The sequence below is a fragment of the Saccoglossus kowalevskii genome, chromosome 6, assembly GCF_978046115.1.
Source record: "Saccoglossus kowalevskii chromosome 6, keSacKowa6.1, whole genome shotgun sequence".
NCBI classification, from domain to species: Eukaryota; Metazoa; Hemichordata; class Enteropneusta; family Harrimaniidae; genus Saccoglossus; species Saccoglossus kowalevskii.
Genome location: NC_140646.1, coordinates 14210000 through 14235597, shown reverse-complemented (window position 1 = coordinate 14235597; position 25598 = coordinate 14210000). Strand labels below are relative to the sequence as shown.

General features: G+C 37.7%; 1 protein-coding gene across 1 annotated transcript; it reads right to left on the bottom strand.

The window, feature by feature from the left end:
• Positions 1-361: 361 nt before the first annotated feature.
• Positions 362-25375, bottom strand: LOC146741802 (equilibrative nucleobase transporter 1-like). The gene is made up of 7 exons (XM_085500577.1): positions 25318-25375; positions 24858-24898; positions 5763-5855; positions 5259-5463; positions 2289-2519; positions 481-668; positions 362-388 (listed from the first exon to the last, which is right to left on the bottom strand). Exons 1-7 carry the CDS (start codon positions 25373-25375, stop codon positions 362-364), a joined length of 843 nt encoding a protein of 280 aa, XP_085356703.1.
• Positions 25376-25598: the final 223 nt, after the last annotated feature.

The window sequence follows — 25598 nt, the reverse complement described above, 5'->3', positions numbered from 1 at the left end:
AGAAAAAAGATTCTTCTGTGAAAATGTACTATTTTATATTTCATGTAACACACTAAAATCCATACAGTCACTAGTTTGCATATGTTATGAATAATGCACGCTGAGATTGGTCTTGACACTCTTCAACATTTATATAGTAAAATGATATTAATATCTACATAATGATTGACAACTTACACAATGAAACGCAAACAACTAAATTCAATATATAGAATTCCATGTAAATCCATCAGAGAATGCATACAACTAAGTTATATATGTCGAAAATGTATGCATACAACTAATTCTATATTAAAAATGTTTTTAAAAATATCGTGGAAAATATTATGTCACTTATAAAAGGTTTATCTTGAAAACATTCTTAGAAAAAAAACTGAACACTAGAGCTCTACATTGAAATATAGACAAAAAATAGATTTTGAATTATTTTACCGGAAACATTATAAAAGTTGTTGGGCATCTTAGATATTGGGTATTTACCTGGATTTCAGGGATATGCACCAGTACAAATAGAGACATACACACAAACGCTACTATTGGAATTGTAGTTGCAATAATTGCTTGAAACAGCTGAGATTCTGATTTGGAATCCATAATGAGTCCCGGTAATGGAGCTATGGCAAATATCATCAACTGTAGTAATCCCAGTAAATATGTCAGCATCGCAACTACAAGAAAACAAGAAATTTTAAATCTCATGCATACACAAAATGTTACCAAGAGTAAATATATATGAAATCGTGTTATCAGGTTACGTGGCAGGTACAATATATTACTGATTATGATAAAACAATGTAGATATCACCAAATGCTGTGACTGCAATCCAATTGATCTCTAACATAAGTGTTAATATATTTTGTTTGACCTTTGACAGCCCTTGATGGGGTTTCAAATAAATGATAACTGTCAGTTTTTTTAGACTTGTTGGTTTAGACAGTAAGAATATTTTAGTTGCCTATTCAGTGATCATTCTTGCTAAAGTTTGTCGTGTATTTTGAGAATAACCTCATATATACGTTTCTGTGTGGATATAATATGGCCATTTACATTAGATTTACCTGCTGTGACTGCAATGTGCCCTACTTATCATTATACTATCTGCCAATTAGTCATCTATATTTCAACTACACTAAATCAATTTTGTATTACCTGATATTTCTGACCCCCCCCCCTTCAATACCAAAACTTGAATACATCCTTGAAGTCTCTTTCATCAATACACTCTGAGTTATTATAATGCTGATTATTCATGAAGCAAGTAACATTGTCGTGTCTGCATGAATAAATGTTTTTGTAATTATGTGAACTTTTACTAAAGTTGCAGTTTTAATTTACACTCCCGGCGACTAGATCTTTGCTACGTTTGCATAACAAGAATCACCCATATATCACGCTAGTTGCAACAATGAATTACTTCTCTAATTTCTTCATCAATGGTTTGTCTTATTTATCATTATGGTGTAGAACTAATGATTCGGAACAAATTAAAATAAGTTTAAACCTGTCTTGGGGAATATAGATTAAGAATAGAGTATAACTTTTCCGATCTGCTTTCATAAGCACCATATTGAAATCCTGCATTTATGATAACTTTTAAAATTTATCTTAATGCAGAAGAATAGCAATGCAAATCATCCACACTGCTGGTTGGCGACAATTTAAGTCTTCCACACCGCTTGGCTACTATGCAACACTTCTACACTGCTGGTTGCCTATTATGCAAATTGTCCATACTGCTTGGGGTACAATACAAAACTTCCACGTTGCTGGTTGGCTACTGTGCAAATCTTCTACACTGCTGCTTGGCTACAATTTAAGATTTCCACACTGCTTGGGCTAATATGCAAAACTTCTACAAGGCTGGTTGGCTACTATGCTATTTTTCTACATTGTTGGTTAGGCAATTCTTCCACAGTGCAGGTGTAGAACAATGCAAATCTTCTATAGTGCAGAAAACAGCTATGCAAGTAATCTATAGTACATGCCTTTCATTTTGCATGAGAACAAATATGCAAATTTTCCATAGTGCAGTCTTACATTCTACTAGCGAACATCTATGTAAATCTCACTAAGCCCGACTGTGCAAATCTGACACAGCGCAAGAACATGTTTTATGTAATAGCTCCTGGAATTATATTACTGGTTCATAAATAAATATCTAAATCAGTTCCATTTAAGAATTGAAGCCCACAAGTGAAATACAATTCCAAAGAAACGAATGACCTAGAATAATTCTCAATAATAATAATATTAACAATTATAGATAAGCTGTGCATTTGTTGTATACCTTGTTTTTGTCCATCAACGGCAATATAAAACAAGAACGGATTAAGCGTTCCTATGAGATATGTGTATCGAATAGACAGTACTGTAAACCATATTGTATGCCATGCCCATTCACATGATGCGATGGTCTTGCGAAATGATTGAGTTGTTGATGTTGAGTATATATCATTTTGGACAGGATACAATTCAATACTCTGTAACCATTCATACCCCTGTGGTACCGACAGTTTTCCTGAAATAAAATAAAAAGGTTTTTATCACCACATTACATATGAGTGTAAATGGAAATAAAATAACTTGTACTGAAGGATACGTTGTCTAGTTGGGTGTACTGAAGGATACATTGTCTAGTTGGGTGTACTGAAGGATACAATGTCTAGTTGGGTGTACAACATGATAAGGTGTCTAGTTGGGTGAACTGACAGATATCGAGTCTGGTTGGGTGTACTGAAGGATACGATGTCTAGTTGGGTGTACTGCAGAATATGGTGTCTATTTGGGTGAACTGACAGATATCGAACTGGTTGGGTGTACTGAAAGATACGTTCTCTAGTTGAGTGTATTGAAGGTCACATTGTCTAGTTGGGTGTACTGAAGGTCACATTGTCGAGTTGGGTGAACTGAAGGATACATTGTCTAGTTGGGTGTACTGAAGGATACAATGTCTAGTTGGGTGTACTACATGATATGGTGTCGAGTTGGGTGAACTGAAGGATACATTGTCTAGTTGGGTGAACTGAAGGATACATTGTCCAGTCGGGTGTACTGAAGGATACAATGTCTAGTTGGGTGTACTACATGATATGGTGTCTAGTTGGGTGTACTGAAGGATACATTGTCTAGTTGGGTGAACTGAAGGATACATTTTCCAGTTGGGTGTACTGAAGGATACAATGTCTAGTTGGGTGTACTACATGATATGGTGTCTAGTTGGGTGAACTGACAGATACCGAGTCTGGTTGGGTGTACTGAAAGATATTGTGTCTAGTTGGGTGTACTGAAAGATATTGTGTCTAGTTGGGTGTACTTAAAGATATTGTGTCTAGTTGGGTGAACTGAAAGATATTGTGTCTAGTTGGGTGTACTGAAGGATACTTGTCTAGTTGGGTGTACTTAAAGATATTGTGTCTAGTTGGATGAACTGAAAGATATTGTGTCTAGTTGGGTGTACTGAAGGATACTTGTCTAGTTTGGTGTACTGAAGGATACATTGTCTAGTTGGGTGTACTGAAGGATACAGTGTCTAGTTGGGCGTACTGAAGGATACATTGTCTAGTTGGGTGTACTGAAGGATACAATGTCTAGTTGGGTGTACTACATGATATGGTGTCTAGTTGGGTGAACCGACAGATATCGAGTCTGGTTGGGTGTACTGAAAGATATTGTGTCTAGTTGGGTGTACTGAACGATATTGTGTCTAGTTGGGTGTACTGAACGATATTGTGTCTAGTTGGGTGTACTTAAAGATATTGTGTCTAGTTGGGTGAACTGAAAGATATTGTGTCTAGTGAGGTGTACTGAAGGATACTTGTCTAGTTGGGTGTACTGAAGGATACATTGTCTAGTCGGGTGTACTGAAGGATACAGTGTCTATTTGGGTGTACTGAAGAATACATTGTCTAGTTGGGTGTACTGAAGGATACAATGTCCAGTTGGGTGTACTACATGATATGGTGTCTAGTTAGGTGAACTGACAGATAACGAGTCTGGTTGGGTGTACTGAAGGATACGTTGTCTAGTTGGGTGTACTGCAGGATATGGTGTCTAGTTGGGTGAACTGAAAGATACAATGTCTAGTTTGGTGTACTAAAGGATATGGTATCTATCTGGGTGTACTGAAAGACATTGTGTCTGGTTGGGTGTACTGAAGGATACGTTGTCTAGTTGGGTGTATTGCGGGATATGGTGTCTAGTTGGGTGTACTGAATATTACGTTGTCTAGATGGTGTACTGAAAGACATGGTGTCTAATTGGGTGTCTAGTTGGGTGTACTAAACTTTACAGTGTTTTGTTAGGTGTACTGAAAGACACGTGTATAATTGGGTGGCCTGGAAAAATATTGCGTCTATTTCGGCGGTCTGAAAGGGTATTTAGTCTAGTTGGCTGAACTGAGAGGATATTGTGTCTAAATGTAGTTGTGTAGGTTGAAGGGGTATTTTCTTAATTTAGTGAAATTGTGAGTGCAAGCTGTAGTATCTCTATTAGCTTGCAGGTGGTCCAGTTTTTCCCCAAGTGTGTATCAGCTTCATCCCTTAGTGACTTCGAGTACTGTGCTTCCAGGGACCATTAGAATTTGTACTTCGACATTTTCTCATGACACTGGTCTGAAAAACATTACTGTTCGAAGTACGAAATATACCGGTTGCTAGTCACGTGATACAGGTCAAGGTTTGAATAAAAATGGGGCTAAATCGTGTTATGGTACTGCAAACCTCTCTGTACACTTGAAACGCTCAAAAATATCATATATTGACAATATAATGGACATCGTCATATTTGTTCACATGTTGATTAGAGAAACAGTCGCGCCGCGCATGTGCGACATTTTTGTTGATAAATTGATTTTCCCACAATGCAGTGCGTTTTTCTAATGAAATCATAAGTACCAGTTTTGCCCCTGGCACCACTTGCACTAATTACCGCCGGCGATTTATTTGATATCTTCCAGGATAAAATACATTAGTTTCGTAACCGCTCAATTTGTATTCGTTGGTGTGCACAACAGTTAAAATCGCCATCTTTGTTTATATGCGGCCCATATCTCGCGCATGCGTTTGGCGCCGACCACCGCCCTTTAACCATCTTTTATTGGGTGCTGTAGATGGAACAATTATCGGATAATAACACACATACGCATAGTTATCCAAATTATAATGTTCAATTAACGTTTTTGTGTTCATATACATTTTGTGGACGGTGCTACAATGTCTTGTGTAACCAAACACATATAATTGAATACATAAATACTAACCTTCAATATCTGGTAAATTTGTAAATGTCGCTAGTCTTTGAACTGAGGCATCAGTGACATCAGGATATATAGAAAATCTTCTAGTTGTCGTTTTTTTACATTTATGTTTTGGAATAACAAACGCTGTGTTGAAAAGCATAATTCCCGTACTCCCTAGATAGCCAACAAAAATCGTTTTTACGGGAACTCCAAGGGCATAGAGATGCTGAAAAATTCGAATGTTAGGAAACACTATAATTCATTAAAACTTGTACTCGGCATATTGTAATTGTTTACACATGTATTGCAACATAATAGTGAATAAATAATTAAATTTGATACATACTATCTGTTGGAAAGTTTAACACGTGTATCTTTACATATAGTTGTAATACCTGTATAATTTCCCACAGCTTGTGAAGTGCCATCTGTAAATCTGTTTTCATTTGATTATGTACTATATATATATATATATATATATATATATATATATATATGTGTGTGTGTGTGATATAGATGACATACCTGAATAATGACACATACTATCTGTGATATGGTATATCCGCTTATAAATAGTGATATAATCGTATGTCTCCATTTTGGATAGACATTAGCGAGCTGTGAAAAGTAATCAAAACAAATATGGTGGTTTATTAATACATGATGTTGCCAGTGTGAACCCTGGCTAAATAAGAATATCGACTGAATATTGGTGTACGTACGTGTATGTGACTGGCAATAACAAATGCTGACAGTGGATGACGAATCAACAGTGGATGGTTAAATTGGGTGCTGAATGAATGGTGATTGTTATCTAAACTAAAAGAGGATTTGTGTAGTTGTAGTTTTAGCGGCTACCTTGATTATTGAATGAGTGTTGGTTGTTGTATGTGCGCTTATTAGACGTGTGGTGATTGGTTAAAATGGATTGAGAGGTAGTTTACGAATCTGGGTTATGGTTGACTAGTCTGGATGGTGCCTGTGTGGTGGTTGATTAGTCTGGATGGTGTCTGTATGGTGGTTGGATAGTCCGGATGGAAACTGTGTGGTAGTTGTCTAGTATGTGTGGTTGTTTACTAGTCTGGATGTTGGTTGTGTGGTTGTTGACTAGTCTGGATGGTGGTTGTATGGTGGTTGGCTAGTCTGGGTGATCTAGACAGTCTAAGAGGTGATTCTGTGGTAGTTGACAAGTTTAGATTGTAGCTGTGTTGGTAGGCTAGTCTGGATGGTAACTGTGTGGTGGTTGGCTAGTCTGTGTGGTGGTTGGCTAGTCCGTGTGGTGGTTGACTAGTTTGTGTGGTGGTTGACTAGTTTGTGTGGTGGTTGGCTAGTCTGTGTGGTGGTTGGCTAGTCCGTGTGGTGGTTGACTAGTTTGTGTGGTGGTTGGCTAGTCTGGATGTTGGCTGTATGGTGGTTGGCTAGTCTGGATGGTGGCTGTGTGGTGGATGGTTAGTCTGGATGATCTAGACAATCCAAGAGGTGACTCTGTGGTAGTTGACATGTTTGAATTGTGGCTGTGTTGGTAGGCTAATCTGGGTGGTGGTTGTGTGGTGGTTAACTGGTCTGGGAGGTGACTCAATGAATGGCTAAACAGGAATTTGACTGATCAATGGATAACTAAATTTAAGGTTAACTGAGAATTGAAAGCAAAGGGTTTACTGAGCAATGGTAACTGTTATCATGTAGTTTGTCTCGGCTAAAGGTGTCTAGACTGGATGGTAACTGAGCGATGGATAATCTGGAGATTTGCTGAGACATAGATAGCTATACTGCAGGTTTACTTGGCAATATATGTCTAAATTGTAGGTTTACTTTGCAATAGATGGCTAAATTGGGGTCGAATCTGCAATAGATGGCTGAACTGGAGGTTGTCTCAGCAATAGATGGCTAAACTGGAGGTTGACTCAGCAATAGATGGCTAAATTGGGGGTCGACTCAGCAATAGATGGCTAAACTGAAGGCTGACACTGCAATAGATGGCTAAACTGGAGGTTGACTCAGCAATCGATGGCTAAATTGGGGGTCGACTCAGCAATAGATGGCTAAAGTGAAGGCTGACACTGCAATATATGGCTAAACTGGAGATTAACTCAGCAATATATGGCTAAATTGGGGGTCGACACTGCAATGGATGGCTAAAGTGAAGGCTGACACTGCAATATATGGCTAAACTGGAGATTAACTCAGCAATATATGGCTAAACTGGAGGTCGACTCAGCAATAGATGGGTAAACTGGAGGTTGACTCAGCAATAGGTGGCTAAACTGGAGGTTGAATCAGCAATAGATGGCTAAACTGGGGTTGTCTCAGCAATAGATGGCTAAACTGGAAGTTGACTTAGCAATAGATGGATAAACTGGAGGTTGACTCAGCAATGGATGGCTAGACTGGAGGTTAACTCAGCAATAGATGGGTAAACTGGAGGTTGACTCAGCAATAGATGGCTAAACTGGAGGTTGAATCAGCAATAGATGGCTAAACTGGGGGTTGTCTCAGCAATAGATGGCTAAACTGGAAGTTGACTTAGCAATAGATGGCTAAACTGGAGGTTGACTCAGCAATGGATGGCTAGACTGGAGGTTGACTCAGCAATAGATGGCTAAACTGGAGGTTGACTCTGCAATATATGGCTAAACTGGGGATTAACTCAGCAATATATGGCTAAACTGGAGGTCGACTCAGCAATAGATGAGTGAACTGGAGGTTGACTCAGCAATAGATGGCTAAACTGGAGGTTGAATCAGCAATAGATGGCTAAACTCGAGGTTGTCTCAGCAATAGATGGCTAAACTGGAGGTTGACTCAGCAATAGATGGATAAACTGGAGGTTGACTCAGCAATAGATGGCTAAACTGGAGGTTGACTCACCGATAGATGGATAAACTGGAAATTGTCTCAGTAATAGATGGCTAAACTGGAGGTTACTCGGCAATAGATGGATAAACTGGGCGTTGACTCAGCAATAGATGGCTAAACCGGGGGTTGTCTCAGCAATAGATGGCTAAACTGGAAGTTGACTTAGCAATAGATGGCTAAACTGGGGGTTGTCTCAGCAATAGATGGCTAAACTGGAGGTTGACTCGGCAATAGATGGATAAACTGGGCGTTGACTGAGCAATAGATGGCTAAACTGGAGGTTGACTCAGCACTAGATGGCTAAACTGGAGGTTGACTCGGCAATAGATGGATAAACTGGGCGTTGACTCAGCAATAGATGGCTAAACTGGAAGTTGACTTAGCAATAGATGGCTAAACTGAAGGTTGATGAGCATGGGATGGCTAAATTAGAGTTTGGCTGAGAAATGGGTGGCTAAATCGTTGACAAGCAGGTTTGATAAGGTTTCCATTTTTAAGATGTGTCTGAAGACTCGGCAACCTGTGTATATACACTGTACAAGAGTTGCCATGGGAATAAACAACTCCAGCCATGAATGTGTGATACAAACACAGATTTTTTTGTTTGTAACTGTGCGCTATATACATTTTTACTCAAATACGTAATCCCGTCAAAGAATTGATATGCTATGAAAGATAGGATTGGATAAATCATGCAAGTATGATAGTGGTCTGAATGGCCTTAAATAGGCAGTGGATTCATGGTATACTGACCTCAAATACAGTGAAAAACATTTCAACTCCAGATAAAGAAGCCAGGCTGATAGCAGGTATCAATAAATACGGTGTTTCTACAATAATGAAATGAAAGTGGTGCATTAGTACTCAACTGGTATAAATAATGTATAATTGTTATTAATTGTTCCGTTTTGTCAGTGCGTGCATTATATACCAGTGGAATGGAATTTGTGCACGGACAGACAGACATACAGATACATCACTTCCCAACGATCTTCACAACGGAGGTAATACAATAAGTAATTAAATGATTTGATTTAATTCACTTAGATCATCATATATGTCATGTGTTCAATTATATGGCATGTAATAAATCAAGATTATTCAGGTGATAACAGTTGCGTAATCCTTTTGAAGAGATTTACGATCTAGTTGTTGCCTCTTCTTGTTCCTAATAGAGGATCCCCAGATTGGATAGATTTCTAGACATTTGGATCTCACAAACAGGAAGTTTTTTTGCTGGAATCAACACTTTCAATTCTCTTGGTCTCTACATATAAACACAGGATCTAAACACATGGTCATGGTTTAAGCATGCATTTCTTTGAAAGATACCGTATATATGATTTGAGGGTCAATAAGTATAAGCTATTCACTAAGTTTAACTCTGATAGGGACTCATTCGGAGCATCATCAGTACCAAGCCACTTCGTTCTGATTAGTAAGTCAATTCGCACCACACAGTCACATCATACCACATGTCCCGCCCCAAGTCATTTCGTGCGACACAATCATTTTGTTCCAAGTCACTTCGTACTAAGTGATCACATCGGCCCATAAGGTCACTTTATCCTATGTCACCAGTAAAGACTGGGTCGAATCGTACCAACGTTGCTTCATGCCATGTGGTTTAATATTTAGTTCTTATGTTAAACGCACAGTTTATGTTCACATACATACAATTAATCACCGGCAGTTAGGTAGTGCGAATATAATTGCTAGACCCTAATACATGTAATGATCGAGATTTTCGAGATTTCGGATTATTTTATCAGCAATCCATACTCCCAGGAGGAGTCGCTTGACAGAGTGCTACATAAATAAGGTTACTCAAGAACAAGTTGCTGATCGTAACTCGTATTTATTTATCAGGTAGAATTGACAAGAAAAAACAACCGGGGAACAGGAATTGACACGGTGGTTACACATAACGGTGATATTTGAATTTCGGTATGCGAAGGATTTTTCCACGTAAAACGGTTGTGGTTAAAGGAAAAAAATCAATGAATCGCTTGATTGTGAAGTTTGGCATTTGTTCTCTGATTTGTGGGAATCTGAAAACACGTTTGTGTATTTGTTTAGATGTCGGTACTATTTTAGTAAATATTTATATTGGTAATTTAGTGGCATGTATTATCACTTGTACTCCGGTTGACTTTGGTACGAAATTACTTTATGATATCAGGTGGGAAGTGTTCGTGTGGTACAAAGTGATCTGAGACGAAAAGCATTTGTAATACGAAATTGCTTGGTATTTAGTAAACGTGCTGTGGTACGAATTGACCCTATGGATTTTGTAGCCGTGTGGTACGATTATGAAGTTTGAGTGAAGAAAACAGCAAATATAACACAATTAAATTATTTCTGAAGCCCAAATATACAGCATTGCGGGAAGAAAATATATCCCAACAATGTTTCCCAAACGATGATTGGACGGAAAATGAAGTTGAGAGCACTGGGAGTGCAACTAGAACTTATACAGGCCAGGTCATCAAACATCTCGAAAATCAGTGACTACTTTCATTCACTATAATGGATTTTAGTACGGCATACACAATCTGTTGATCCTCGCACCGCGTATTTGCGACATTTGTGCTGATAAACATTGATTTTCCCATAATCCAACACTCATTTCTAACGAAATCACGAGTACGAGTTTTGACCTTTGCGCGACTTTCACTAATTACCGCCGGTAACTCCTTCCACACGTTACAATCACCAAATAAAAATGCCTAATTAAAGCTTGGTAACTTCTCACTTTGTACTCGTTGGTCTGTGCAACAGTCAACGTCGCTATATTTGTTTATATCAAACCCACATTTCGCACATGCGTGGTGCGACGACTACCGCCCTTTAAATCTACGAATTGCATGGCGCGATTGGTTGCGTTATGTCCTCGTTTAAATATATGCATTATTCATAACTACAAAAAAGTTTGTCGATTTTACGGCAAATAAAACTTAATTACTATATATATGTAACTTGTGTATGGTTTCAAGTGTTTTAATAAAAAATATTGTTAAAAATTGCCGTAAATAGCATTTTTGAGCTACAGTTTTTTTCGGCGTACTAGTATATGAAAATTACTATATGACTTTAATGTTATGCAAGACACCGAACGCTCTAAAAATCACAATAAATGTAGATAGATACTAATTATTTACTAAAATGTGATTGCGCCAAATTGCGCCTCCCGTTTTAAGCTGTTTCTAAGCGTGAAAATTGTCCTAATAAGTATTCATATACAAACTGTACCACGAATTTTCACAATTAGATGTCACGTGACCTACGAGTCAGGTCACTTTAAAGATGGTGATGTAAACACGGCTGTTGAATACGCTTGTGCTATCTTCATAGAAATTCCGTTTCTTTCTTGAATATTGGCGATATTATTTTTCTGTCAAAATGTTTGATATGTGAATATATTTATTCATGTAGTGTAGTTTGTTTAGTGGCGTAGTTTAGCGTCGAGACGTACGGCAGGGATGGAAGATCTGGTTCAATACTGTCGTACTCGTTAATAACAATGCCTAAAACGCCGACCCAAAATGAATACAATAGAAAAGTTTGCCATAGCTCTCCATCAATAAAAACATTCAAACGAAGAGAAAAGTGCAGAAGGTCCTCGATGATTTACACAGTCCCTCTATCCCCGGTCTGGAAACGCTTTGTAGTCTATTGTCCCATGGAAGGTACTAACGTTAGTACCTTCCATGATTGTCCCAGGGCTGGTTGCGAGTAAATAAACCGTTCACACCTTGGGCAATTAGCCACAAAGCTGAGGGTACACTAACTTAAAGGGGAACCGCTCAATCCCATGGATTGCACCAAAGAATCATGGGACACTATTGTTTATGTTGTTTACAATGTTAATCTATCTTTTGTTATCTATTGTTATTTTAATCCAGAAAATAAATTTGTTGTAAGATTAGGCTTAACTGGAAGGTGCCCCTTTAAGCACTGCAATTACAAATTACATACTGCAAACAGAACATAACATATTACTGTGATTTATCAAAATACGAACATCCGAGAGAAAAACTAACCACATCACTAAAAAGTAAATGTACATATCTATTCACATTCACTAGAATATGAAGGGAACAATGAATCGATCGTTTCAATGGAATGCTCTGCTATGAAGAGACTATGCTTCGCGGAAAACCATACCCAGCGGGTAATTCACATCTTAGACAATAGCCGTTTCCAGACCGGAGATAGAGGGACTGTGATGTAAATAATACTAGTAACTCTGTAGAAAAAGACAGTAAAACTGCGCGTACCGGATGTGGGACAGATTTACGTGTTCAAACAATGTGATACTGTGGAATACTTTATTTTCGCTGGAATTAATTTTCGCTGAAAAGGCTTTTTGGGCGTTTTATATGGAATTTATTTTAACTGATTTTTTATGAGTTTAATGTTAAATATAGGAAAAAAAGTATATTCGCTGGATTTTATTTTCACAGAATCATCCCTTCAGTGAAAATAGCGAAAATAAATTCCAAGCGAAAATAAAGTATTCTACAGTAGTTGTGGAATAGATGTTACTCCCAACACGACGTAATCGGTAATGGGACAAATTACACTCCGTTGAAAGAAGTGCGCCCTCACGTGCGATTCCTCCTCTGGTATACACGTTAGATCTACGGTTATAAGACAATAGCAATGCGTATTCAGAAAGTGCAGGTTGTAGAATAACAGGAAGTAGCACAGAGTATCATTCTTTTCTCGAAAACAGTCTGTGTGTGTGTGTTCGCATTGATTGTCATGTTGGAAATGGCATGCCGAAATGAATGTAATAGTAAATCTGCCAAATGAACATTGAATACAATTGCGCTTTGGCGCTTACCCCGAGCTAAGCGTTCGCGCACACTTCGTTAGTCCGTGCTAAGGATCTAGATCGAGTCTTTCTTTAAAACAGGCAAGATAGCTTATCTATATCGTAGCCCGTACTAAGTGTAGCCCGAACAACACAGACAGAGATAAAAAGACACGACAGAGATATCATTCTTTCTTGAATAAAAGACAAGTAATACGTTACCTTTAGTGATAAATACGAGCATTAACACAGACGTAATGAAGCTTATACTGAAATAAATAAATAAATAAATAAATAAATAAATAAATAAATAAATAAATAAATAAATAAATAAATAAATAAATAAATATACATTGTAGTAAACAAATAGTGCATGTTGTCTTACAAGATGTCAAAAATGGTTTGAAAATTTATAATTTCGGTGGGTTTTTTAATGGCAAGTATTGTGTTCAATATGATCTTAGTTTTAAAATGTCATTTTTGACTTTTTTTAATTTGAGTCCTGTCTTTCAAGCTGCTAAGTCAAGGTTTTTAGAGATAACATCTCATCTCAAAATTCAAGCGTTTCTATGTCAGATAAAATACGACAAGTCAACTAGGTAGATAATATCTGATTATTTCAACATCATTTAACGAAGGTCTTTTCTTGAATCGGTAGGGCACTATATTCTCACTCTTTTGGTAAATAACTGATATCACATCTTGATCTTACTCTTGAGATACATATATCATTCTTTTGTACATTAATTTTTGTGATTGCTCCGAGACTGATGATTTCATCTCGTGTAGCAAATTAATTTTTGTATGTAAATTTACTTTGTCTATGTACTTTGCTCCACAAAACCTTCGGAGTTGAACTGCGATAGGGTTGGTCCCGACATGGCCCCGACTGTGTATACGTATCAGGGCCCAACGTTCGGCGCCAAAATCACGTAACCTCCCATTTTAATTTTGGCGTTGGTAATTACACGCAATTTATGGCTTGACGACGAGGTACGCGCCCTGATATCTATTAGGCAGAGTACAGAAATACTGCGATAGATTGATAACTCAACAGGAAACAGAAAAATGGCGTACGAAATTATGCGACATAACTTGAAAAAGCGACTGAACAGATCCAGTGGAAATTGAAGAAACTTTCTAAAGACACCAAAGATAAAAATCGTAGAAGCGGTCGTGGTACGGTGTTCGTAGTAGGTTTAGATCTCAGACAGCTAATAAATTATTAATAATTGTATTAGTTGTCTGAGTTTAGATTGCCAACTGTTACACATATCACAACAGTTGAACAATTACAAAATGGTAATTTTGCATGACAATACTGTACTAGTAACTTAAAGGCCCAGGTATACTATAAATACGTTTCTAAACAATATGGATTATTTCCTTGCTTGTTACGCGCCGGTACAAACGCGTTTTCTCGAACTTACAGGTCGATTATGTCGTGCCAAAGTATATACATGTGATTATGAATTTCAGAGCAGTGACTGTATGTAGTGTTTATGGCAAATAAATAGTGTACGAGCTGAGATTTTGTCGGATAAAAGTCAAAAACACGAATCGGGGGGAAGGGACGCGCTACTAATCTCGAATAAATATCTACTGTCAATCAAAGTCACTTGATGTTGGATCGCTGAACCAGGATGCGTCATTGGCTATGCAAGTTAGCCTAGCCACACCTCCAATTCACACTTGCCAGGGGCAATAGGCTGTAACACATTTTAGCTGCCGTGTTTCCTGTTTATTCGGGATACTGGAACCTAATTCATAACACCAGTGCGTTGTCTTTTCTGCCTCATGCTCAGACTCGTGACTGTTTCTTTTTTTTCTCCCAGCTCAACAGTATCGTGCCATGTAAAGAACAAAGGCATCGTTTTCAGCCATGTTATTTTTATACTACATAAGTATTTGAGGGTTATATTCCCTTCGGCTCTGATCAAACTGAATTAAACTCTGGGAGATAATGTTATATCATGAAGATCTGTCTTTTACCTCCATGGCTACATATATGCACTTTGTAGAAATCCTTATACGACTACTAGTATTGATTTTAAATTAATGGGGGGGGGGGTGTCAGTGCCTATTATTTCACAGCGAACAAAAAATGTCAATTAATACTGAATTTACTATTTATTGAAAGATTTTGTGAGAGCTGGTATGCGTTGCAGACATGATATTTAAAGGACTGTGGTCGTCGCGTCTTGTTCGATATGGGACTCATAACGACGTATACAACTCGTATAAAATACATTGTTTGTTTACATGAAATTTGAACACGCGCTGCACAACGACCACCGCCCTTTAACTTTCAGTGGAAAAAAATTGAATGACCAGAAAGAGGTCACTATAATAGCGTGTAAGGAAAACTTCTACCCGTGGTTTTTACGTTAATGTGTCAATATATGCCTGGAGCTACATCGGTATGTATGTAATGATACGTAGAAATATTGGGATTTCTCGCTATGTGCAGTCTACAGCCTTGGAAGTCGATGCAATATCACCCCATGTGGTTAGGGGCTGACCATTTGAAGTCATGGGGTGGCTCGAAGGTTTGTTGAAAAAAATGCATTCAATGAATTGCTAGTGAAAACGGTTGACACATTCAACAAAAATAAAAATGTACATGTACATTTAAGACACCAAGAAAAAATGCTCTGGTCACACTTTTCTAGCCACCCCCGTGATTTCAATTGGTTGACCCCTGAAATAAACCAAACTTCACAGGTAACAGAACCCCAAATTAACGGAATTCCGCCATTCATAATTAAGAATCGTGGGATTCTAATCTCACAGATTATATTTGAAAGAATGGTTACCTTGATCCTAAACGTAGTTTCCATAAAGAAATACAATCATACAATATTCCAGCCGGAAAGCACCATATCAGCAATATCGACGAAGTCACTGTCCATATTAAATTGAGTTGTTTGTCCTGCTCAACACAACCGGTATAATCACCTGACGTTCCATTCGTGGAGTTGTACAATTGTTCTTGTATGTTGGGGGGATTTATAGATTCACTGTGACACAAATTCGCGAAGAACCCCTCTGCCTTGTATACAACCACCAACGACGCCCACCCGTACACCACACCGCTGAAGAGACAACATTCCACGAAGGCTAGAAATACTGTAACTACACTCTTGACCGACGAACGTACGTGGCTGCAATATTCCACGGGTCCAGGCTTCATAATACAGAGGTGCCACGAGAGTAACCCGTGCATACGTTGACTTTGCCCGGCTAGGTCAGTCGCGGCGATCTGAACACAAATGTAAATTAAATCATGAACTCCTGCAGAAGATCTTAACGAACCCACGTAAATCGTGTATTTAACCACAGACCCTACATTAACGGCCAGGATAGGAAATCCACTCTTTTGTGTCCCGTTTTGTGTCAACGCTTATTCCGATGTAAGTATTCCGGAAGTTACACCATTGGCGAAGTGACCCAAATGGGCGTGCATATCATTAAAGATAGACAATACTGATAAAACATTGTTTAAATACGTGATGTTATTATTTGCAGTTAGGCAGCAGGCAGAGTACTTACTGTTATTGCCACGTCAACTCACACAGCGACTCACTTTTAAAATCAACGAAACTTGGCATATCTGAAAGAGAGGGGATATATTCATAGGTTTTACAGGTGAATTTGGAGAAAACTTGATTATATGTCTTATATATCATAAAATACATTTTGCAAAGCTTGTTGGGTAGAATCTAGGCTGGACCATGGATGTACATCCATGGCTGGACTAAACCCTGGTTTGTTTGTTTACAAGCTGCTTGCCGGCCACAATAAGACCAAACATAAACAGATCTAACACCGTCCAACAAGAAACAGACTTATGGTTAGTTTACAATGTGATAATTATTGTGCATCAAAATAATGACCAAATTGACCAAAATAATGTTCAGTAGCACTTTACAGCAATTCCAGGCACTGACTTGACGCTGAAGTAGTGCTAGATATAGATAATATTCAATATACAATAGGTTACACACTTTGTTTTCACATTTACATGAGTTGCAACTAAAAATATAAACATCGACTGCAAATCAGAGGAATGATTGACAGATATTGCCCACAATGCTTTCTACTTTCGAATGCCCCAGACTTTGCGGCGCGTCTGTTCTCAGTTACTTCTGGTCAGTCATCGTGTTGATTGCGTGTCTAAAAATCGGCATTTGTCCAAATTGTTTAAACACCGCAATGGAGAAACAAGGAGTCGAAAAACCAGTTGAAGTAAGAACAAGAGTTGTCGATTTTTATTTTCGTGGACTGTTATTTGCTGAGATTGGAGATCAAAGTGGTGTTCAAAGCAGACAGCTTATAATATCGTCAAACGGTTGTCAGGAAAGCGTAATAGCGATCAATCCGCGACTAAAAAAAATGACAACGTTATAGATTATGTCGAATATTATAAAACGTTGAGACCGAGCATTTAAGGACGGGAAATTCGACAAAACTACTCGAAGACGGTGTATGTCCGGCGGCAACCCTCCCGGACGTGCGATCGTGTGTTGCTAGTGATAAGCTGTTTACGGATCATGCTCTAAGAAGTAAAAACGTTTTTCATGGGGAAAAGTGTTTTGCTGCATGGCAAAATATATATTTTCTTGAAGCACCTTGTTCCTGGCTTTAAAAAAAAATGGTCTGCGATATGTACCACCATAGAACTATAAACCATTTATAGACCGTTTATAGTTCCATGGTACCACCGAATTAGTCACGTGATCACCACGTAAACATAGAGGTGTTATTTTGAATAAAAATGAGTTTTACGTAAAAACAGCGGGGGGTTTGCAAAAAACGAAAGCTTGAAAAATTAAGGTAGCATTAGCATTATTTGGTGGCACATCAACCTCTTGGTTCTCATCGTCGAGAACTTATAATCGAATAACACCCATTCAACTTATGTATTCAATTTCATTATTGATATACTGGACGAAGTCTTCATAGGACATTTGTTGCAGGCATCTTTCAGTTATATCTCAGACTAGTAATACTACGTATTACTAGTCTGAGGTTATATACATCGGCGTGATACGGATATTTCCATAGTAGGAATAATGCACTTTGATCAACAATTCTGCCATGATCAGTCGGTCAGCTGGTTCTGTAAAATAACTCTACCGGTAACTAACGTTCTTTACAGTGCCACCACTTTATGCGCGCCCCTCTCACTGATATAACATGTGACGCAAATTGAAGTGGAAAACTAAGTTGAGAGCCTCGGTCGTTTATTGGAGGAGAATTTCAAAACTAATTTACCGCCACTTTTCCCGGCGCGCTTCAAATTGCAGACATGCTGTCTGCATTATTTGTAACAACTTCTGTAATTGTGAAAACAAAGTGTGTATAACCTATTGTAGTAAGTTATCAACATCTATTACTACTTCAGCGTCAAATCAGTGCCTGGAATTGCTGTAATAAATCAGCACATATATATAAAAAAAAACTACATGGACAGCAACACATGCCGATTTAATTGTTATAATTCTATGCGCTTCCTTACTTTATATTTTGTAGTTAATAGTTATCATTATTTTGTTTTTTCTTTCATTGTTGTTGTTGTTGTTGTCGTTGTTGTTGTTGTTGTTATTATTAGTAGTAGTTTATTTTAGTTATTTCAAAATTGTATTCGTTTCCACTTCCATGCTTTGAGTATATAAAAGGAAAGATGGCCGCCAGTTTTCAATATGCAAATGACACTCAAGCGTGAAACATCGTTTCGGGGTGCTCCGAAAAATCACTCTTTTCGACAATCTTAACGCCTGTGGTGCGTTATTTTCATGTCGCACACAAACATGAATATATCCGCGATACAATTTCGATGTTAATTTACAAGTTCTGAACGAATAATGGTGGTATTGTTCTTTATATGCATTTTGTTGCGGTATTTGTGCATACGGTTACTTGAAGAACGGTTAGGAAATCTCTCAGTTCTTTTGTTGGAATGCGTGTCTCGGTAAACATTTAAATCACAAGGTAATTAGCATACTGCCGACATTGCAGCGATCATAATTTGCATAAATCACATATTCGTTTGAAGCCGATTCCATCAATTGAGGTTTTCTGTATATTTTTTGTAGCAAATTTCCCCGATGTATACAGCATTGTCAGGATTTGAAATAAAAATATATATATATTAAACTAAACTAAACTATGAAATCATACAACTTCCTATGTAACTCATACTGCCACTGTCAGAGAAAAAACAAAATATATCCGTGATACAATTTCGATGTTAATTTACAAGTTCTGAGCAAATAAATAAAGGTGGTATTATACTTCTCATTGTTTAAACTATCATAGTATTCTTATAAAAGACTCACAGATTCCAATTCAATGAACAGATTAAACTTTTGAAACGTTTCAAAATGCATTTTGGGGTACTAAATGTTGTCGCCATGTTGGGCACCAGCAGACGCAGACTTACGATCGCCCTACTGAAAGGATGAAAAATGTTCTACAACAACTTAGTATTTAACTTACAGAAATTATAACAATGTCAACTAATTTAACAAAACGTTGTACTAAAATATAATTCCATCCGATTTTATGACAACTATTATGACAAAGGCAGAAAAAATGGCTGACTTTGCTAACCGCAATAAAAAAAGCTTTAGTTTCTAAAGTTACTATTGAAACTAGTTATGACAATTGCAGTTCCATATTAAAATATCCAAATAATAACGTAGTAACGAACACTACCATTTTAGAACATTCGCAAATAGAGTTTTTTATGGTACAAAATGCGATAGTCAATTTTGATTCACAGACGGCAAAACTGTCAATAAATCAAACTATCAGTTTCGAGAACAACGAAACCTGGAACATCACCAACATTGGCACAAAAGTCGGCGATGTTTCTACGCTGATCTTTCAATGGACACATATGGAATGCGAACGAAGATAGCAATATAAGCGATGATGTCATAGTAGTCAGACACGCATCGAAGTGAAGTCAATGGATAATAAGCACATTTAACAATGAGAGTTTCCTAGCATATACCTTTAAGGACTATGCTTCTAGTAACCGTGCATGTACCGATAATTAGTGACAGCAGAGACCATAGCATTTTCCAGCATGCCACGCAGATTATAATTTTACTATTTTTTGTGGTGAAACAAACTGTTCCACATATACGGCCATGAATATATTCCCCATCTGATACGGATATTGATGTGTGCGTAGGTTGTACAAGTAAGGTATTTCAGTGGTGTTTCATTGCTGCTGGCTTGGGGAGAAATGAGTTATAATTAAAGAATTGCTACAATGTTTACCAGTATTGTTAATTTTTCAATTCCAGATAATAGCAGATGTAATCGGCGATTTCCGAGTTCTTTGTAAAGAAGAAAGCTTATTCTATTTCCACCATAAGCGGGCGCACGCGATACAGAGAAACGTATTTAACAAATCTGTATCATTCCACACTGAATGTTCATATTACACATCTGTCACTGTAACGCCATAAGTTACGTGCCGTAATTTTACGGGGAATTTCATCCCTACCATATTAGGAAATGCGAATTCCAAATGTGGAATGATTACGCGCGTAAGCGTTTTCTCATAATAAAACCAAACATGGCTGTCGGCAGGGGTTGATCGGACTCCACACAAAGATGTTCGCTGGTTTTAAACTTTTTGGATTTCGGCATTCCCATGATGTATCATTGGGAGAAAAAGATGTATATTAATAAAGTTATTACGAGGATACCGTAAAGTATGCACTCAGACAGTCCGCCGTCGACACTTCCGCTGCACTGTCTTCGTGCATACTTTACGGTATCCTCGTAATAACCTCATATTCTCATTTTCTAATTTATTCGGTTATTTTTTATTACTTTCACCTGTCAAATTAGTTTGAGATTATTTCTTACAGCTAACAAGCGGAAAGTTGCATCATCACAGTCCTGTCCCTCAACATTGAGGAAATGTGGCCCAGAATAACAGTGCTTGTAATTTTGTTTTCGTATATATCTTTAAAATATACATTATTGTTTTATAGTGGCATGACTGTTTATTCGTCTTTACATAAATATTCGAAATGCGATGGTAAGTCCTGGACAGTTTTTGTACGAATTTATTATAAGCGGCTACGACGCGGTTCAGTTTATTCTCAGTTTGAGATTTGTTCAATGAAGCCGCCATATTGATTTGTCATCCCATGGAGCATCCTGCGTAACGTCCCTGTTGCCTGGGACTGATGGTAGAGAATGCCCATGGAGCTAAAAAAACGACCCCGTTGTCCGCGAACTCTGAACAGTTCGAATCAGGCGAATGAAGTATTTGTAGCGCCCTCACACAGAATGGAATCTTGAAAGGAGCTCGGAAAAGGTCAATTAAGAATACTTACTTTTTGCCATGCATTTACATATCAAGCACCGAGAATTGCTAAAATTGTTGAATAATTTGAATACAGGCATACGGTAGCTCGGATTGAACATCTCGTCTAATCATATATTTATTTTTCTAAAATATACTGGTGGTATTAAAGTATGTGTAACCCCCCGATGTTGCATTCATTATAGGCGAGATAAACACCTCGAGACATACTATGCTATATAATTGAACGAATTGGAGAAAGTTGCTAGGACTATAGAAATATACTATAGGAATTGGTAGTATATCAGATTACATACACATAACTTGTATTGTGGGCAGTAAAATAAAATGCAATGTACTGCAAATGGAAAACAAAATAATGAAAAAAAAAAACACCCCCACACACAAAATAAATATTTGACACTAGAAATAAAATCTGTTTAACTGACTAACAATTAGACTTGCATACAATATTTTGTTTGTTTGTTTTTCGTGTTTCCTTTCAATAAAATAAAATGCAAAAGCCACGGTAACCCGTGATATTTTATTCCACGCAAGTCTAATTAAAGGGGAGCAGAGGTGTGGCTTTCGACACTCTGTACATGAAATCTGAGATCTATGAATGAATTCTGTCGATAAAAATAACTTGTATGTGCTACGAAATGCCCTAAATACCGGGTATAAAACGGGCTGTGAAGCAGACGACAAACTTCCGCTTTTCCTGGCGTCATTTCGCCTCTAGAGGGCCAGTCAAATGACGTCATCAGTGAACACTGATAATTGAACCCATTCATGCTAGTACGTCAATCCCATAGAAATGCTACTATGAAAGACCTTGTTAACTGACTACTTAAAAGTTGAAACACGGCGAGGTGTTGTGTTATGAATGCCGTAACGATTCATGTTATGTTTCTCGAAATCCCAAATAAAAAATCACGTTGTTGGTTGCGAGAAATCGGCGGAAGAACTAACCTGAAAGTGAAGACAGTACAGCGTTCTGGCTATAGTAAACAGTGAGTGAATAAATATTGTACGGGTTAAAACTAAATGAGAAATATGCTAATATCACCTGAACCACAGTACTCATTTTGCCCAACTTCCCACTTTTTAAACGATCGCTTAATTTCCGACCGCACTGTATTTTCCGACCGGAAAAAGACCACATTTTTACCGTTTTTTTTTCTCTCTCGCTCGTATATTGAAAACACCGACCGCTCGCCCAAACACTGGTCACCGGCACAGGAGTAGTCAAAATGTTTGGGGATATACAACAAGTGTTAACTATTATAAATTCTGAACGGCTCTTCAAATCTATACCACTCTGTATCGTTCACGAACAACTTCATCTGTGTCAAATACTAGAGCCGGTACAATATTGTAAACAAATGCCATGGTATCTCAGTCATATCGCTATTGTGTACACTACCTTTTTTATTCTTGTTTGCACAAACGTTGAATAGCCGTCAAACATTTAAATATATTTAGTTTTTAACTATCTATAATTCTATGCACGCACTTTGACCCTTTGACCTAGATTTGATTGGGATGGAATATTTTATTTTAAACAATATTCTGACGTTACTTACTGCCCCAAAAATGTTTCAACACAATTGCGGTATGACTGTCCGAAGTGCATTGGGTAACATATTAATAACCATTCTCACCAATCGCTAGCTTAGGGGCGAGTAGGAAATCAAACAGCCGCAGGTCGCCCAGAAAGGACTGAGAAATTAAAAAAAATTATATTTCCACAAAGTTGAATAAATCTGGCTGCATCAAAAGCTTGGAAACTAGTTATAATATTTTGCAAAAAACTGGGTGATCAACGACATCATTTTATGGTGCAATTGAATTTTAAGTACTTCATTGCGTAACTTACTGCGCGGCGATGCTGACATCAAGTGTGTGTTGACCGTAGTTTGACCCCCCAAGTCACGCACTGAACAGGCGCGTTACCTTAGCAATCTTTTTCTTTCATGCTCCGCGCGTCGATCTTGTAAAATTGTTATTAGTTCTGACGGTGCTGTACGCAAACTTGTATATTTTGAGGTCGTTTACTTAGTGCGCTGCTTGTCTAATTACGCGAATTTGTTTACAATGTTGTACCGGCTCTAAAAATTTCAACATTGTAATATATCGATTTCATAATAATTACGCAAAGTCAGTTATTTAATATTGGACACAGGTTTCCTCCGCGAATGATACAATGTGGTATAGATTTGAAGAGTAGTTAGGAATTTAATAATAGTTAGTACCCGTTGTATCCCCAAACTGTATCACTCAAAACCACTATTTCGATCACTCCTCTGCCAATGACCAGTGTTTGGGCGACCGGTCGGTGTTTTCAATGGGTCGGTGAGAGAAAAATTACGATAAAAATGCGGTCGTTTTCCGGTCGGAAAATACAGTGCGGTCGGAAATTAAGCGATAAGCAGTCGATTAAAAGTGGGAAGTTGGGCGAAATGATTACTGTAATGATATTAGCGTATTTCTAATTTATTTTTTAACTCAAACAATATTTATTTACTCACCGTTTACTATAGCTAGAGCGCTGTACGTGTCTTCATTTTCAGGTTAGTTCTTCTGCCGTTTTCTCGCAACCAACAACGTGATTTTTTATTTGGGATTTCGAAAAACTTGACATGAATCGTTATGGCATTCATGCGCACAACATTTCGCCATGTTTCAACTTTTATGTAGTCAGTTAACAAGGTCTTTCATAGTAGCATTTCTATGGGATTGGCGTACTAGCATGAATGAGTTCAATTATCAGTGTTCACTGATGACGTCATTTGACTGGCCCTCCAGAGGCGAAATGACACCAGGAAAAGCGGAAGTTTGTCGTCTGCTTCACAGCCCGTTTTATACCCGATATTTAGGGCATTTCGCAGCACATACAAGTTGTTTTTATCGACAGAATTCATTCATAGATCTCAAATTTCATGTACAGAGTGTCAAAAGCCACACCTCTGCTCCCCTTTAACAATGAACTAAATTAGGAATTTAAAAATACTCAACACTGACTATCAAAATCCGTGAAAAAAAAATCGACATACTGCCAACCACAGTGGTGACTATTTTTATAAACGCAATGTAAAAGGGCAGCGGTCGTCGCGCCGCGTCCTGATCGATATGGGACTCATAGTGACGTATACAACGCGTGGAAAATAAACATGGAATTCGAACACGCGCTGTGCGACCATCACCGCCCTTTAATGGGAAGAAAACACCCTGTATAAATTTAACGAGAAGACTAAAACCACATCGTTTAACTGCTGTTCGGGTTGAACACGCTTGTATTAATGTATATGCTTAGTATTAAGGCATTTAAAAACCAAGCTCGACAACTATTCGAGATCGATTGCACCGAAGACATAAATATGCAAACAAAGTACCCAAATGACAGAATTATGTGGGCATAATAAATAAAACATGCGCCTTATTTACCCCTTATGAAAAAACCAGATATCCATAATATGTTATACATCGGGCGTAACTTGAACACGGTGATATTTATGACGTTAGGGTGAATTGTGATGATTTCCTGCACTGAATATGAAGCAAATATTGAAATTCATATACTATAACATAGGTCAATCTAAATACATACCTTTCCACCAGCAACTATACGTAGTACAACGCTGGCTATCTCTGTGACAGAATACCAGTATGTATTTCAGTCTAAGTTGTAGCTACAGTAAAGCATCACATGTTAAATCCGTAAAACGCATTAAGTGCTAAAGGTTATGGTGGAATTGGGACATACCCAATGCAACTTTATAGTTACCTGTAATTTGTATTGACTCCCGTGTGCGGGGCACACAATAGCAGTCTTTGCAGTTAGTTTGTATTTATGTACAGTTAAAAACAGAATTATTCATACCCCTACTGAAATTTCAATGTTTTGTGTTTTTCTGGAAAATGACAGGTAGATACTGAATATTTTGGCTGTGGTTGGATACCTTTACTTGAAAGGTAAACATTCTGAATGAGTTTTGTACAACCTCATTTGTATAACAAAAAAGCATATTACTTTATTTGTATTCTGACTCACCCAAAATTATTCATACTCTTTGTTAAAGCATGGCATTTGGCCATATGCATCTGATATGCACATGCTTCAGACATTCTGAATGTTGTTTTGTTCACATGTAAAGTTGTGTAGGCCAGTCTGAATAATTTCCAAGGTGGTAAGTGAGTTCTGGAATGCCATTGTTCTAGAGTATAAAATCAAGTGCAATAATGAAATCTTCCTCAGTTGTTATGATCATGGTGAAAACAAAGGAATTCAGCAACGACCTCCGCATGAGCATTGTGAATGCCCACAAAGATGGGAAAGGCTATAAAGCCA